General features: G+C 34.9%; 1 protein-coding gene across 6 annotated transcripts in view; it reads left to right on the forward strand.

The window, feature by feature from the left end:
- BDP1 (BDP1 general transcription factor IIIB subunit) overlaps window positions 1-16,832 on the forward strand; it is a 99,994-nt gene that overhangs the window by 46,688 nt on the left and 36,474 nt on the right. For 5 of the 6 annotated variants that reach the window (XM_081284665.1, XM_081284667.1, XM_081284668.1 and 2 more), the window contains exons 17-24: window positions 1,622-3,065; window positions 4,081-4,268; window positions 4,911-5,133; window positions 7,652-7,830; window positions 8,759-8,969; window positions 10,436-10,575; window positions 15,035-15,233; window positions 16,286-16,479. In XM_081284665.1, the coding sequence (XP_081140791.1) occupies window positions 1,622-3,065; window positions 4,081-4,268; window positions 4,911-5,133; window positions 7,652-7,830; window positions 8,759-8,969; window positions 10,436-10,575; window positions 15,035-15,233; window positions 16,286-16,479 (2,778 nt within the window). The remainder of the gene's footprint in view (window positions 1-1,621; window positions 3,066-4,080; window positions 4,269-4,910; window positions 5,134-7,651; window positions 7,831-8,758; window positions 8,970-10,435; window positions 10,576-15,034; window positions 15,234-16,285; window positions 16,480-16,832) is intronic. The other variant, XM_081284666.1, reaches the window with a different exon arrangement.

Genomic DNA, 16,832 nt, shown 5'->3' on the forward strand with positions numbered 1-16,832 from the left:
CACACACACACATTCTTTAAATTTATTTTTTAATACCTTTATTTTATTTATTTATATGTGGTGGTGAGGATCAAACCCAATGCCTCACTTATGCTAGGTGAGCACTCTACCGCTGAGCCACAACCCCAGCCCCTAATAAATCTTTTTTTAAAGCTGTTAAATGTGCAATTATATACTTGTTCAGCCTGACATGGCTGAATAAATCTTTTTTCTTTTGATCTAGCTTTTGCCTAAGATTAATGACCTAACTAAGCTCAATACTAACTAAGCTCCTTCATTTGTGTATGTATTTCAATTGGTTTTACTAGCTATAATGGAAAATACAAAGCAAAAGAATGCTGCTGCTTTCTGGAGAACAAAGTGCTTGTTGTGGATAGTGATTGTAAAAAAATGTCCAATAGTGTTCAGCAAAATATAGTGCATTGTGGGCTGGGATTGAGGCTCAGATAGAGCGCTCGCCTAGCACATTCGAGGCCCTCATAAAAATAAGTAAAATAAAGGTATTGTGTCCAACCAACTACAACTAAAAATAAAAATATATATATTTAGTGCATTGTGTCATTTAAAATTTTAAAAAAATGTTTGGGGGCTGGGGTTGTGGTTTAGTGGTAGAGCACTTGTCTAGCACATGTGAGAAACTGGGTCTGATCTTCAGCACCAAATAAATAAAAGTATTGTGACCATATACAACTAAAAAAACTTTGGTGATAAGCAAAGTGAGCAATCCCCAAAAAACCAAAGGCCAAATGTTTTCTCTGATTAATGGATGCTGATCCATAATGAGGGCAGGGGAGAGAAGAATGGAGAAATTTTGGATTGGGCAGAGGGGAATTGGAGTGTGGATATGGGAAAGATGGTGAATGAGATGGACATTATTACCCTATGTATGTGTATTATTACATGAATGATATGACTCTGCATTGTGTACAACCAGAGAAATGAGAACTTGTGCTCCATTTGCGTACAATGAGTTGAAATGCATCCTGCTGCTGTCATGTATGACTAATTAGAACAAATAAAAAAAAGTTTGGAAAGCAGACCTAGTTCCTTAGAAGACTTTCTTATTCAAATCATATTTTCATCTAACTGTTTGAGATGGTCAAGTCTGTCATCGCAAAATGTATGTCTGGGTAGAAGAAAATTGGAGCAAAGAGAGGGAAATACAGAAGAACATCATGAAGTAATGCCAACATAGATTATCAGAGTCTTTCCCAGCTAGTATTTGCATGGAATGGTGAGAATGACAATTGGAAAGGGACTATTCAGGGACAATTAGTGGCTACTGTGATTGATCTCATTAATATATGACCTTTCTATACGTGTCTTGTATAAGTAGGTACAGTTATTACTTTAAAATTTACTATAATTTAAAAAGATAATTTTTTTCTCCTTTGATTTTAAAATTTTCTCCAGTGATCCTGGGGGCTTCCTTGATTGTTTTTATTTTTACTTCATTCTAATTTTTATTTCTGGAAATTGAATCCAGGGCCATACAAGAACATGCCCTAACATTGAGCTATGCCCAGCCCCTTAATATTTTAAAATTTGAGCATGTCTGGTGTTTTCATAATGATTTCTTGTTTAAAATTTGATTGTCTCCTCTTTTTTTTTTTTTTAATAGCATTCAAGAAGATAAACAAGCAAATGTTGTTAAACAAGTCCCTGTTTCAAGGACCCGATTTCAGAAACCAAAGCCAAATATAGGAAGAGGAAATGGAAGAAGAGAGAGATCCTCTAAGGAAGAAGTACCAGAGGAGATTCTTGCCTCTGGGGAAACGACAGTGGCTTTGAGAGAAATTGTAAAACTAGACACCCTACCGAGGGAGAAGGTACCAGTGACAACCACTACTGCTAAAGAAACTAAGTCATATTTAAAAGAAACTGGAAGAGACATTTCTCTTATGGAGAAGATGCCAGAAATAACTGATAATACTCTGGAAATGCAGGCAGGTTTGAAAGCAATTGGAAGAGAAATTTGCCCAAGGGAGATGCTATCAGAAATGACCGAGAGCACTGTGCAGAGGGAGACAGATTTGAAAACACCTGGAAGAGAGTTTTCCCCAAGGAAGAAGGTGCAGGAATTGATTGATGCCATTCAGGAAATAGACAAAAATTTGGAAGAAACTGGAATAAGAGAAATATCCCCACAGGAAAATGTCCAAGAGATCAAGTCTATAGGTGAGATGGAGACAAATTTGAAAGAAACTGGAAGAGAGATGCCCATAAGAGACAGGACTCCACAAAAGATTGATGTCACTCAGGAAAGAAAGACAGATTTGGAAGAAACTGAAGGAAGAGAAATATCTGCGTTAGTTAAGGCTCCAGAGGAAGTCACAACTATAGATGAAATGAAAACGGATCTGAAAGAAAGTACAGGAGATATTTCCCAAAGGGAAAAGGTTCTAGTGACGGTCAGTGACCTAGAGGAAAGGGAGGTTGATTTGAAAGAAACTGGAAGAGACATTTCTCTGATGGAGACCATAGCAGGAGAGATGACTGCCATTGAGGAAATGGAGGCAGATTTGAAAGATACTGGAATAGACATTTCCCTTATGGAAACTGTGTCAGGAGAGATGACTGCTGTTGAGGGAATGGAGACAGATTTGAAAGATACTGGAAGAGACATTTCCCCCATGAAGACCATATCAGGAGAGATAACTGCCATTGAGGGAATAGAGGCAGATTTGAAAGAAATTGAAACAGACATTTCCCTGATGGAGACCATATCAGGAAAGATAACTGCTATTGCGGGAATGGAGGCAGATTTGAAAGATACTGGAAGAGACATTTCCCCGATGGAGACCATATCAGAAGAGATGATTGCCACTGAGGGAATGGAGGCAGATTTGAAAGATACTGGAAGAAAAAATTCCTTGGGGAAGAGAGGATCTGAAAAGATGGGTGTTACCGAGGAAATGGTGGCAGATTTGGAAAAAACTGGAAAAACAGACATTTCTCCAAGGGAAAATGAATCAGAGGAATCCAGTACTTCAAAGCAAACTGAAGCAAATGTAATACAGAGCAGTAGTGGTGACACCAGTACCGTACCTTCCCTAGATATGAAAGTATGTATTTTTTGTCCTTTAAGTTTTTTAAAAATAATTTTTTCAGGTCAAAGTTACCAAAATAATTCCATGATTATTGACTTTAAAAATCCAACAACACTTTAAATCTCTAAAAGTTGCAAGTCTTTCCCAGTCTTAAAATTTTATATTTTGGACCTTGAAAAACTGTGTTCTTTAAAAAACAAAACAAAACAAACAAAAAGTTTAGATACTGGGGATTGAAACCAGACACACTTTATCTCTGAGACACATCCTCTTCTCCTTTTTAATTTTTTATTTTGGGATAGGGTCTCACTAAGTTGTTGATGCTGGCCTCAAACTTGAGATCTTCCACTTCTAGTCTCAGCCTCTGTAGTCATAGTCACTGTTTTTATAGGCATATGGCACCATGCCGAACAAATTTTTAATAACTATTTGAAGGTTTGTTTTTTTTTTTTTTGATAAAAGGAGTGTGAACATATGCTGGAATTTTTATTTTGGCCACATTTGTGTCTATATTTCTCTTTATTTACTGCTCTACCTGATTTACTTTACTTCTAAGTTTCTTTTGTTGAAAATTTCATCTTGTTCATGTTATTTGAAGTTCATCCTTTTTTTTAAGAATTTTTTTTCTGACTTTTTTTTTAAATACACATTTAAAAAAAATTTTTTTTAGTTGTCGATAGAATTTTATATTATTTATTTATATATGATACTGAGGATCAAACCTGGTGTCTCACACATGCCAGGCAAGTATGCTACTGCTGAGCCCCAGCTGCAGCCCCAGCCTCTTTTTCTGACCTTTTTTCGGTTAGATAATGGCACTTGTGGTTTGGAAAAATCCTAATGCACAATATAAAAAGAAAACTTTTTCCTTGGTTCTGGGTTTTAACATTTGTATGTTAAATTTTATTTAGAAATTAAGAACGAAAGTTTTAAAGTAAAGTGTGTAGAAGACAATAGACATTTGAAGTTTGTAATGTATGAAATGCTTGTAGAATGTGTATGTGCTCATTTACTGCAACTATTTCTTTAGAATATTAGCAGTGAAGTATTATCAGTGATGCATATACCTACAGAAGAAAACAGAAATTCTGAAAAGGAGGTATCCTGTCATTTGAGTCATTTGAAGACTTCTTCACAAACTTCTGAAATTGGTGAAATAGAAGACCAGGAGATAAGACCTCCAGATGTTCCAGAACAGTTTTCAGATATTAATTTAAGGTATAAGTTTATAAAGGTCAAAGTGTTTTTAAAGAAAAAGCATATAAAGTTTTATTTATAGATTATGTCAAACTAAGGTTTCAAGGCATAACATACGGGATAGTGTTAGAGATTTTTAAATAGTTTTTGGAAGACTAGGAGACGGGATTGAGGTCATTCTGACACTGGCTTGTAAGAATCACTATCATGTATAAAATTGACAGACCACCTACTCCTAAGTCAACATAGGTTTTACAAACTGCTTTCTTTGTATAATGACAATGTAATTCCCTAGATTCATGCCTGGATTGTACTACTCTTGGTTTTTGAAATCTACCAAATAAGTTGATTTGTTTTCCTGTTAAGAATTAGGATTTGAAAGACAGTGGAGTGAGTTAGACATCATTAGCCTAAGTACATGTATGAAGACACAAATGGTCTGAAAATACTTGTGTACAACTAGTGACTTGAAAAATTGTGCTCTATATGTGTAATATGAAATGAATTGCAATCTGCCATTATATATAACAAATTAGAATAAATAATTTAATAAAAAAAGAATTAGGTTTTAATGTTTACTGCTAATTGCTAAGTTTGTCCTTCAACCCCACTTGCACTGCCCCTTCAGTTCATTCTAAAGTTTGATAGTCCTTGTTTCCAAAGCAGATCTCTTCTTCAAGAACAGAAGGCACTTGAAGTTAAACCAGCACCTTTTGTGAGAAGCCTATTAAAAAGACCAAAACCAAATTTAACAAGAGCAGCTTTAAAGAAAGAGACTGCAGAAGCACAAAAATATGTACATGGGAAGAAGTTGGAAACTGATGAAGTAGAGACCACTGTGATACAGCAGGACAGTGAACAAGCTAGTACTCTCCCTTCTCAACATGTGAGTGATTAAGATGGAGGTTGTGGGAGCTGGGTGCGTTGGCACGAGCCTGTAATCTCAGCAACTCAGGAGGCTGACGCAAGTTTGAGGCCACCTTCAGCAAATTAGCAGGTCCTAATCAACTTAGTGAGACCTTGCCTCAAAATAAAAATTGCCAGGGATGTAGCTCCATGGTTAAGTGCCTTTGAGTTCAATCCCTGGTAGAAAAGAAGAGATGATGCTTGTGTATGTGGGTTGGGGGTTAGTTACTATAGTTGTAAGTTTCTTCATATAATTTTTATTTTGTATGATTACGTTCCCACGCTTAATGTGCCTCATTATTCTGCAGAGTTTGTGTAGGAATCTTAATGTGTCATAGGAAGTTGAGATTCTGGCTATGTTTTAGTTAGCTCTCCACCCCCACCCCCACTTCTGTGCTGGGGATTGAACCTAGGGCCTGGTGCATGCACTATACCACTGAACCATATCCCTAGCCCTTAGCTTTTTGTCACTGACCAAAAGACCTGACATGAATAACATAGAAGAGGATAAAGTTTATTTTGGCTCATGGTTTCAGAGATTCAGTCCTTGGTTGGCCAGATCCTTAGCTTTGTAGGACATTATAGAAGAAGGACATGGTGGGGGGAATCAACTCAGAACATGGCAATCAGGAAGCAGAGACAGTGTACTGCTCTCTAGGGACAAAATGTAAACCCCAAGGTATGCACCCAGTGACCTCCTTCCTCTCAGTCATACCATACCTGTCTACTGTTTTGACCCAGATAATACTTAGAATGGATTAATCCATTGATTAGGCTACACTTCTAACTCTTTTTACCTAAAAAATTCTTGCATTGTCTCACACATGAACTTTTGAGGGATGCCTCATATCTAAACCAAAACAGGCTTCACAACTGTAGCCAAATGATGTTACAGATTTCTTCTAGGAAAATGGGAATTATAGTGCTTTATTTTACTCTGTTGTGAAGGTGAAATGAAAAATTAAAAACTTAGTATGAATTTGAGGATCAGTATATGGTCCATAACAAGAATTAAAATTCTTACATGGCATCTTAAAGTACATCAGTATTTATATTTTTCCTGACCTTATGTTTATAAAAGATAAACTACTTTTTTATTAATTATTTTTTCTGATTATAAGAATTTTAACTTGGAAAAAAATACCTATGTTCTAAAAAGTGAGAGTCCTTTATAATGTCTCATCCCTCCATCCCAATTAATCATATAGCAGCTTTGCATTTTTGTTCCTAGACTTTTCTGTGTAGCTATTTATAAAGTAATATAAAAGTATTTTTATTATTTTCAAAAATGGCATCATTCTTGCCTTCTGATTTTTCTACTTAACACAATACTGTGAACATTTTCTTTGGATCAATACAGAGAAATGTCTTTGTTTGAGGTACTGAGGATTGAACCTAAGTCTTTGTGCATGTTAGACAAGTGCTCTACCATTGAGCTACATCCTCAGACCTTTATTGAAATTTTTATTTTGAGACAAGGTCTTGATAAGTTTCCCCATGCTGCCCTGGAGCTTGCCATCCTTCTGACTCGGCCTCACACGTAGCTGAGATTATACGTGTGTTCCATCATGTCTGGTAAAATTTGTCTTTTAAATGTCTATGTCATATTGCATTGTAAAGAAATTAAAGTTTATATCATCTCCCACTCATAGATCTGTTGTATGTCCAATATCTTGTTTGTTTGGGGGTGGGTGGGGGTTTGCTCATAGGTACTTTGTTGGAAGGGAATACTGAGGATGGAACCCAGGGGTGTTTTACACACTGAGCTACATGTCTGGTCTTTTTTATGTTCTGGAGTCTTGCTAAGTTGTTGAGGCTAGCCTCAAACTTGGATCCTTCTGCTTCAGCCACCCAGGTTGCTGGGATGATTATAGGGTACATCAATAAGCCCAGCTATTTGAGTATTTTCACATTTTATTTTATTTATATGTGGTGCTAAGGATTGAACCAGTGCCTCATGTGTTAGGCAAGCGGTCTACCACTGAGCTACAACCCAGCCCTATTTGAGTATTTTTATAAGATGAATTTCTTTCTTTCTTTTTCTTTTTATATATATATGTTTTTTTTTTTTTAAGTATAAATGGACACAATGCTTTTATTTGTTTATTTTTTGTGTGGTGTTGAGGATTGAACCCAGTGCCTCACACATGCTAGGTAAGTTCTCTACTACTGAGCCACATCCCCAGCTCCTAAGATGAATTTCTAGAGGTGGAATTGCTGGGACTTTAAATTTTTGATCAATAACTGCCCCATTGTCTTCTACTTCAAGTGGTGTATGAAAGTTTTTGTTTCACTATACTTTTTAGTGGGAATGGATACTGGGAATTAAACCAGGAGCATTCTGCCTCTGATATACACAGCCCTTTTAAAAATTTTTATTTTGAGACAGAGTCTGGCTAAGTTACCCAGGCTGGCCTTGGACTTGAGATCCTTCTGCCTTGGCCTTATTTCCCTATACTTTTACCAACTCAGGATGATTTCTTTTTTCTGCCTTCCAGGATGTGGCTTCCCCAATAACATCAAGAGAAAAAGATAAATCGGGTCACAAGAAGGAGGAGACTGTCACATTACCATGTATACAGACTGAAAAAGACACTTCACCTTCAAATTCTCATGAACCTAAAGAGGAGTCTCAGTCAACACAAACACAGGAAAACGAATTAGTTGTTCCTACGGGGTAAACAGTGATATTTTCTTGAAAATCTAAGAGACATTTCTTTGAAAACTTTTTTATTAATATTTAAGTGTGCTAATGTTTTTTAAAAAGGAATATAAAGAATATTTGGTTTATTTTAATTGATATGGCAGACTGTCTACATAGAAAATAAAATTGAATTCAACTTGGTACTTTTTGGTACTGGGGATTGAAACCAGGGGCACTTAATCACTGAGCTCCATCTCCAGCCCTTTTTATTTTTTATTTTCAATAGGGTCTCACTAAGTTGCTTAGGGCCTTGGTAAGTTGCTGATCCTGGCCTCAAACTTGGGAGTTCTCCTCCCTTAACCTCTGAGTCTCCTGGGTAATAGGCATGCCCCATCGTGCCTGGCTCAGATTGACATTTTAATGCTTCGCTATTAACTACTTAAGTTTTTTTTTTAAATATATGGACAGCATGCCTTTATTTTATTTATTTATTTTTATGTGGTGCTAAGGATTGAATCCAGTGCCTCAGACATACTAGGCAAGCACTCTGCCACTGAGCCACAACCCCACCCCTACTTAAGATTCTCTACAAAGAAATTCATTAAAAAATACATGTATATATGCCATAAATTCATTACCATTTTCACCAATTTGAGGCATACATACCAGAGGCATTACGTATGTTTACATTATTCTGTAGTCATTACTATCATCCATCTCTAGATCTTTTTTGTTTTTGTTTTTTTTCCCCCTACAAACTGAAACTGTACCCATTAAGCATTAACTTCCCTTATCTTATAACTTTTCTAAAATATTTTTATAATAAAAAACATCATTTTCCTTTAATGGTAAGAAGTATTTTTTATAGAGGCTTTTAGAAGAGGTTTAAATTACATATTTTTACAATGGTTTTCAACTTTTTACTATCAGGCCTTCTCTCTTTCTTCCTATTCTTTTACAGGACTCCTGAAATTAAAGCTTTCCCACAAGAAGTGAAGGAAAGTGTTATCCAAAGTTCTGGACCAGTGAGGGGCCGACTTCAGAGACCTAAACCAAATATAAGAAAGGCTAGACACAGGCAAATAGTAGAAAATGATGAAGCCAAAGGCATAATTAAGGAAGAAAGATCATTACTACAAAAAAATGAAAGTAATAAGAAGTCCCTGACAATGGTGAGTTATCATATAACTAAATCGATCCTTTTAAATGCATATTAAAACATCAAGTCCGGTGTGGAAAGCCTATAATCCCAGCAGCTCAGAGATTGAGGCAGGATCAGGAGTTCAAAGCCAGCTTCAGCAAAAGTGAAACCCTGTTTCTAAATAAATACAAAATAGGGCTGGGATATGTGGTCCAGGGCCCCTGAGTTCAATCACTGGTACCTCCCAAAACAAAAAACATCAAGCGATAGCTCAGGCTTGAAGTAGAATATAGTCATCTCACCCTTATTCTCCCTAGTGAATACATAATGCGTCCCAATTTTGTTTGATTTACTATTTCAGGTTTTTTTTTTTTAAACCAAAAAGACATTACCTGCCCAACTAATGACACTTACGTGAAATGTTTAATCAAAACAAAGTAATATTAAACCTCACGTGTCAACACCTGAGATAACCACTGAGAATCTTTTGACCTATCTTACCGAATTAATCTCCATGCACACTTATGCTCACACTTAATACTATAATTGGATTTTTATATCAGGAAATAGGATTTAAACCCTTTTTGCTATGTGACAATACTGTGGGTTTTTAAAATATTGTTTTAGTTGTTGATGAACCTTTATTTATTTATTACTTTATACGTGGTTCTGAGAATTGAATCCAATGCCTCACACATTCTAGGCAAACGCTGTACCACTGAACCACAATTTCAGCCCACAATGCTATCTTGAATGATAATTTAAGAAATCTCTTAGTAAATCTTTTGGTATTAGAAAAAAAAACTAAGTAGTATAATGCCTAAAACTATTTCAGGTAGTCCTTATTTTTCCTGTAATAAGGGAAAACCTAGATTTAAAGTGATTATATGATTATAATAATCCTTATTTGAGCCAAAATACTTAAAAAAAATCTGTTAAACTTTTTTTTTGTAGTTTTTCAAGCATTAAACATATTACTGTGATAGTCATTGTAATTTTCTTTCTGACCTAGCCAGTCTTCTTTTCACAACAAAACATGAACATCACTTACCCAGTTTGAATCTTAATTTTATTTTTTACTGATTTTTTTGTAATATATTCTGTGTAATAAGTTTTTTGCCTTTTTTTAGGGTGGGGGGGCTGCATTATTCAATCTTAATTTTACAAAACTACATACCCTGGTTTGGGGATATAACTCAGTGAAAAAAGGCCCTGGGTTCAATTTCTAGTACCAAAAGCTAAAAACAAAAACTAGATACCTGGGGACTGGGGTTATAGCTCAGTGGTAGAGCACTTGCCTAGTACATGTGAGGCACTGGTGTGATCCTCAGCACCACATAAAAATAAATAAATAAAATAAAGGTATTGTGTCCACCTACAACTAAAAAAAAGAAAAAATTAAACTAGATAGCCTTTTTAATGATTGAAGTATTTTGGGAGGTATGTTCTTCTGTAAAATAAAAACATACATACATTAATATGGTTTTATCTTTTCAGTCAAATTCTCAACTTGAAACTGAAATTGAAGCTGTATCCTCCAAAGTTTCAGAATGCAGAATGGATGAAAATCAAAGTCATGTGGTTCTTGTAGAAAACCTTCATGTTAATGAAAGAAATATTTTAGATGAAAAGATGAGGTAAGTTTGCTTTTAATGAGAAAAGCATAAATGTTTTCATTGTTTGGATTTTTGCATAATTTTATATAACTTTGTATTCTGAAAATTTTATGAAAGGATAAAGTAATAATTAAGTTAGAAGGTTTTTTATTTTTTGGTACTGGGGATTAAATCCAGGAGTACTTTCCACTAAGTTGGAAAACTGGCTTTGAACTTGAATACTCTTAATCTCAGCCTCCTGAATTGCTAGGTTTATAGGTGTTGGCTGTCGTGCCTGGATGAACTAGAATATTTTAAATTTAATTCTTTAAATATTTTAAGAGTCACATTGCTGATAATCTGAATGTTTGGCAGCTATCCTTAGTTTTGTCATTAAAGCTAAACTGTTATATTTTAAGGTTCTTTTCTTTTGCTTTATTTTTTAAAAATACTTAAAGGATTCCTTTGTATCTTTAGAGATTTATAAGTAAAAATCAGACTTAATAAGTGCTATGAAGTACTTACTAGATACTCTATTTAGAGGTAACTACATCTAAGCCAAATGGTAAAATGAGTTTAAATAAGTTGCAGTTAGTAGACATTTTGTCATTAATGCTTTTACATATTTCTTGCAGTCTGCTTTACTACTAGTATTAAAGTAGGAGTATTAGCTTCTTTAGTAAAAAACACCTTTCCTTTCTGAATATAATTCATGATCCATATAATTTATGATGTTATCTTTATAACTAGAGTATGTTTTAGTGAAATATTTATTCATTCTAGGATGTCTTCAGCACCTATGGGTTTACTTTGACTGTCCAGTGTTCTTTAATTATGGAGTGATAGTGGTTTTGTGTGGGGGGTGGGGGTGGAGGTGGTGCAGAAGAGACATTATTATATCTTTTTATTCTCTAGTTAAGTGAAGTCATAGAAAAAAAATTTAACCATGTTATATCATCTTTCTGAACACAGGGTGCTGTTGAGTTTAGGTTGTTTTAAACAGTTTGCTTTCATTGGAATAGGTTTCTAGTGTAAAACATTTATTGGTTTAGTATGGATTCACTTTGTTTACTTTTTCTTTTCTCGATAGTCTTTTCATTTTATGATTAAGGTCAATTTTTACTTCCCATTAATTTCAAATTCTTAATGAAATGACTAAGAAATGGGTAAGCCATTTCTTCATTTTTTAATAATTTGATGTTTAAATGAAGTCACTGATGCTTAGTAGTGTTTTTTTCACTAAAGTGTATTACAAATACACTTCTTTCAGAAATGCTATTGGATTAGGTTGATGACTGATTCCAAGGAGAATTGATAATTAATTTCCCTTAATGATTCTAGGAAACACTTTCTCCCAAACTTTAAAGATGAACCTGTTTACATCTTTGACTCTCCTAGTTACTAATTATGTTGTTCTTTTCTGTATATAATTTAATCTGGTTTTGATCTGACAGAATTTTATGACCTTATTCTTGTTCATTCATTTCACAAATATTTTAGTGTCCTCTTTGTGCCAGACATTGTTCTAAGTGCTGATAATAAGAGACTGAAGAAACAAAAATTTTTGTCACTGTGAAGATTATTTTGAATAGAGGAGACAGATTACAAACAAGAGAAATAACTTGAATAAATAACTATAAATTAGAAAAAAACAAAAAGTGCTGGAGAAGGAGTACCATTGGAGACAAAAGTTAAAAGAAATGAAGGAACATGGGGCTGAGGTTGGGGCTCAGCAGTAGTGCACTTGCCTGGCATGTATGAGGCACTGGGTTAGATTCTCAGCACCGCATATAAATAAATAAAATAAAGGTCTACCAACAACTAAAAAATTTTAAAATAAATAAATAAATAAAAGTAGTGAAGGAATAGGTTAAGAGAATGTCCAGGAAGTAGGAACAGCAATTCAGAAGTACTCAGAGTATGCCTGACATGTTTGTAGAAACAGCAGAAAGGCCAGTGTGGACCAGAGTGAGAGCAAGGAGTGGTAGACATAGGAGAGTTAAAGGCTGGACGATCAAGATAGGTTGTGTAGAGACACTGTGAGGATTTTGATATTTACTCTAGTGGGCTTTTACGTATTAGTGACTTTCAAGGTTGGTTTCTCTTAATGTTCTCATCTATAATTGACTAAGTAGACCTGGAGGACTTAAATAGTTTAAAGTAATATTGGCAATTTAGAATTTAAATTTAATTTTTCAGGATTTATGACTTTCAGATTGGTAAGCTTCTACTATATATGAACAGTGTTTCCTGAAAGAAGCTTTTCATGATTCAAATATGCTTAGCCTTTTTTTTTTTTTTTTTTTGTACCAGGAATTGAACCCATGAGCGTTTAACCCACTGAGCCACATCCCCAGCCCTTTTTAAATATTTTATTTAGAGACAGGGTCTCGCCAAGTTCTTAAGTGCCTCGCTAAATTACAATCAGGCTGGCTTTAAATTTGAAATCCTCCTGCTTCACCCTCCTGAGCTGCTGGGATTACAGTCATGCCCAGCTTAGCCTTTGTATTTTTTAATGAGAGAATTGTAACTATTAAGACTTCCTGTGTAGAAATCAATCCCGTGCCTTTTCTTTCTTTTTTTTTAAATATTTTTTTAAAGTTGTATATGGATAAAATATCTTTATATTATTTATCATTAATATTAGTATTTCTTTTGGGGGGAGCGGGTGCCAGGGATTGAATTCAGGAGTCACATCCTCAGCCCTTTTTTTGTATTTCATTTAGAGACCGTCTCACTGAGTTGTTTAGGCCTTGCTAAATTACTGAAGCTGTCTTCGAACTTGCAATCCTCCTGCCTCAGCCTTCCAAGCTGCTGGGATTACAGGCATACACCTCCATGCCTGGCTATTTTATTTATTTTTATGTGGTGCTGGGGGTTGAACCCAGTGCCTCATGTGGGCTAGGCAAGCACTCTACCATTGAGCTACAACCCCAGTCCCCTGTCTTAATCTTTAACTTTTTCTAGATCATAAAGTTTATACCAACTGTTGCTGTACTGTAGCCAAGAGAAACCATCTCAGCTTACTTGTAAAATTTGAAATTTTTTAGTTTTAAAATAGCTTATTCTTATGTCTAATATTAGTTTTGTTTCTTTTCATCTCAGAAGCACGTTGAATTTATGTATGTATTTTTCTTCTTCAATATCTTTGCAAAATCACAATTGATAAAGCTGTAGTATAACTTATAGTATAACTTATTTAAGTTAACTTAAATATAACTTGTTTTCCCAAATACTTTAGCTTATACTGGCATGCATTAGCCAGAATTGTATCTTTTTAAACATGATGTGAACTTTCTTGGTGTTTTACTACTAGAATTTTGTAAGATTGGTATATTTGGAAATGTCTATGTACTTTGTTTTCTAGATATTTTATTTAAATATGTTCTTAGGATTAGTTTGTTTTTTAAATGTATCTTTTTTTAGTTATTGATGGGCCTTTATTTTATTTATTTATATATGGTGCTGAGAATCTAACCCGATGCCTTACACCTGCTAGGCAGGCACTCTACCACTGACCTACAATCCCAGCCCCAGATTAGTTTTTGAATACAAATATTTTAGAGAACTCGTATAACAAAATTTATGTTAGGTTTTATATTTCTTAATTTAGTTCCTTGCCAGTTGCTTAAATATTTCTGGGAAACCATAAGATTGATATTTGGGTTGTCCTAAAAGCTGTGATTCTACTACTGTATGTTAAAACCTTGTCTGATATGGCATATACAAATGGATTAAGTTAAAAATCTTACGACATGACTGTCAATAAACCCTTTTCTGTGAGAGTTGTATCCTCCTTCCCACTCCATCCCTAGTGCTGGGAATTGAACCCAGGGCCTCACGTTTTCTGTGAGCCTTTGGAAATATGGTAGAAAAATAGATTCTTAACCTCAAGCCTGCTTTTGAGCCAGAAGGCCCAGGTGGTTATTGTGTATTTGTGTAGGCTTTAGAGTCTAATAGAAGGCATTTGCTTGATGTACCATTATGAAATCATTTTCAGCTACTGGTTTTGGGTATTTCAGTTATTTCTCTAAAAATTACTTAAAGCAGCATGAAACTACACATCAAAATCAATAATAAAGTAAAAAAGATACATATTATAAAAATATTCCCAATATATACATAAAATGGAAGCTATAAAAGCTTATATGCTTTTTTTTTTTTGAGATAGAGAAAGAGAGGGAATTTTTTTTTAATATTTATTTTTTAGTTATCAGCGGACACAACATCTTTGTTTGTATGTGGTGCTGAGGATCGAACCCGGGCCGCACACATGCCAGGCGAGCGCGCTACCACTTGAGCCACATTCCCAGCCCAGCTTATATGCTTTTACTTTTATATCAGCAATGTAGGAGTTTATTTTACATACTTGGTTTTATCTCCAATTTGTATATAAGGCTTTGAATTTAGAATTGGTTTGTATCCAACTTCATTGAATAGCTGTTATATCAATAAGGAATTCTGATTTTATTTTTTCAATGTGATTTACACTTCCTTTCAGACATGAAAATAAACCATATGTTCCTACTCCAGCACAATTGATAAGAAGGAAATTCCAAAAGTCTAAGCCAAATTTGGGAAGGGCACACAGTAAGAAAGAGGAACCAGGTATAGAAAAAGGTACATATCAAAGTAAGACAAGCAAACAAGAAGATAATTTGCCACAGCAAGGGAATTCTGACATCCATTTCTTTCTAAAAGTAAGTTTTTGGGGAAAATTTCTTTTAGCAGGCTCTCTTCTGTCAGAATTGTGAAGGAGAGTATTGGTGAAATACAGTTTTGACTTTTTATTTTATTTTGTTTTGTTTTACAATACTGGGGATTGAACCTAGGGCCTTCCTCCTGGGCAAGTACTCTTACCATGGAGCTATTATCCCCAACCCCTTTTACAAAATTTTATTTTAGTACAGGGTCTCACTTGAATTTGTGAACCTTCTGCCTCAACCTTCCAAGTAGCTGGGGGTATAGGTGTGTACCACCATACCTTACTAGTTTAACTTTTTTTTGCGTGGTTCTAGAATTGAACCCAGAGCCTCATTCATTGCAGGCAATTGTTCTGTCATAGAGCTACATCCCTAATCCTTTTTATTTTATTTTATTTTGAGAGAGAGAGAGAAAGAATTTTAATATCTTTTTTTTAGTTTTCGGCGAACACAACATCTTTGTTTGTATGTGGTGCTGAGGATCGAACCTGGGCCGCAATGCATGCCAGGCGAGCGCGCTACCGCTTGAGCCACATCCCCAGCCCTATTTTATTTTGTTTGCAATACTGGGGATTGAATTCAGTGGCACTCTACTACTGAACTATATCTCCAGCCCTTTTTATTTTTTATTTCCAGATAAGGTCTTGCTAAGTTGCCCAGCCTGGCCTCAAACTTTTAATTCTCTTGCCTTAGCCTCCTGGGTAGCTGAGATCATTTTATGTTTTGAGACAGGATTTTGCTAAATTGCTAGCCTGGTCTTGAACTTGTGATCCTTTTGTTTTACCCTTCTGAGTAGCTGCGATTATGGATGTGTGCCACCATGTCTTGGACTTGTGATCCTTTTACTTTATCCTTATGAGTAGTTGGGATCATAGGTGTGTGCCACGGTAACTGGCTAATTTTGACTTTTATACTATAACTGTTTTCATGAAACATTTAGAAACTGATCACTGTGTATCTGTGCAGTATTAGAGTTTTAGGCCAAACAGTTAAATTTACATAGAGATTCTTTCTGTGGTAATATTACCTTTTTTCATCTTAAATTTAAGGAAAAAGCGGAGAATCTGTCATCTATGGAGGTTTCAGCAAGAAAAGATTTTTTAGGCTCTAGAGAATCTAGTTTGGCCAAAAAAGATGCTCAATTAGAAGAAGTTGGACCATCTGGAAGTGTTGGAGAGGAAAATGTAGGAACTAATTTTGTGTCTTCAATTGTAGAAGAGCAATATCTCAGTAAAGTAACAAGGTAATATTTTCTTTAACAAATAGAGTAGGAAATAAAAATCACTTATTCTTTATAGGTGTCTTACCTTAAATTACTGTTAGAGCAAAAACATGGCTTATGAACAGAAGTGAGATTGTTTTTTATTTATAAGTTTGTTTCCTAATTTTAGTGTTTATTTACTACATTTTACTTTTTTCTGATTTTCAGTTGTACACCCAGATGTATAATTTGTGGGTGTCAAGTCTGTTAGATAATAGCAAATGCCTGATCAAAGAGTAATGTTTATTAGAGTACTAATTCATATGAGATTTTAAGCACGAATGAATGGTACCCTTCTCTAGGTGGTTGTTTTGCAGGGGTTGGGTGGGGTACTG

This window comes from Spermophilus citellus (genome assembly GCF_964194105.1).
Source record: "Spermophilus citellus genome assembly, chromosome: 1".
Lineage (NCBI taxonomy): Eukaryota > Metazoa > Chordata > Mammalia > Rodentia > Sciuridae > Spermophilus > Spermophilus citellus.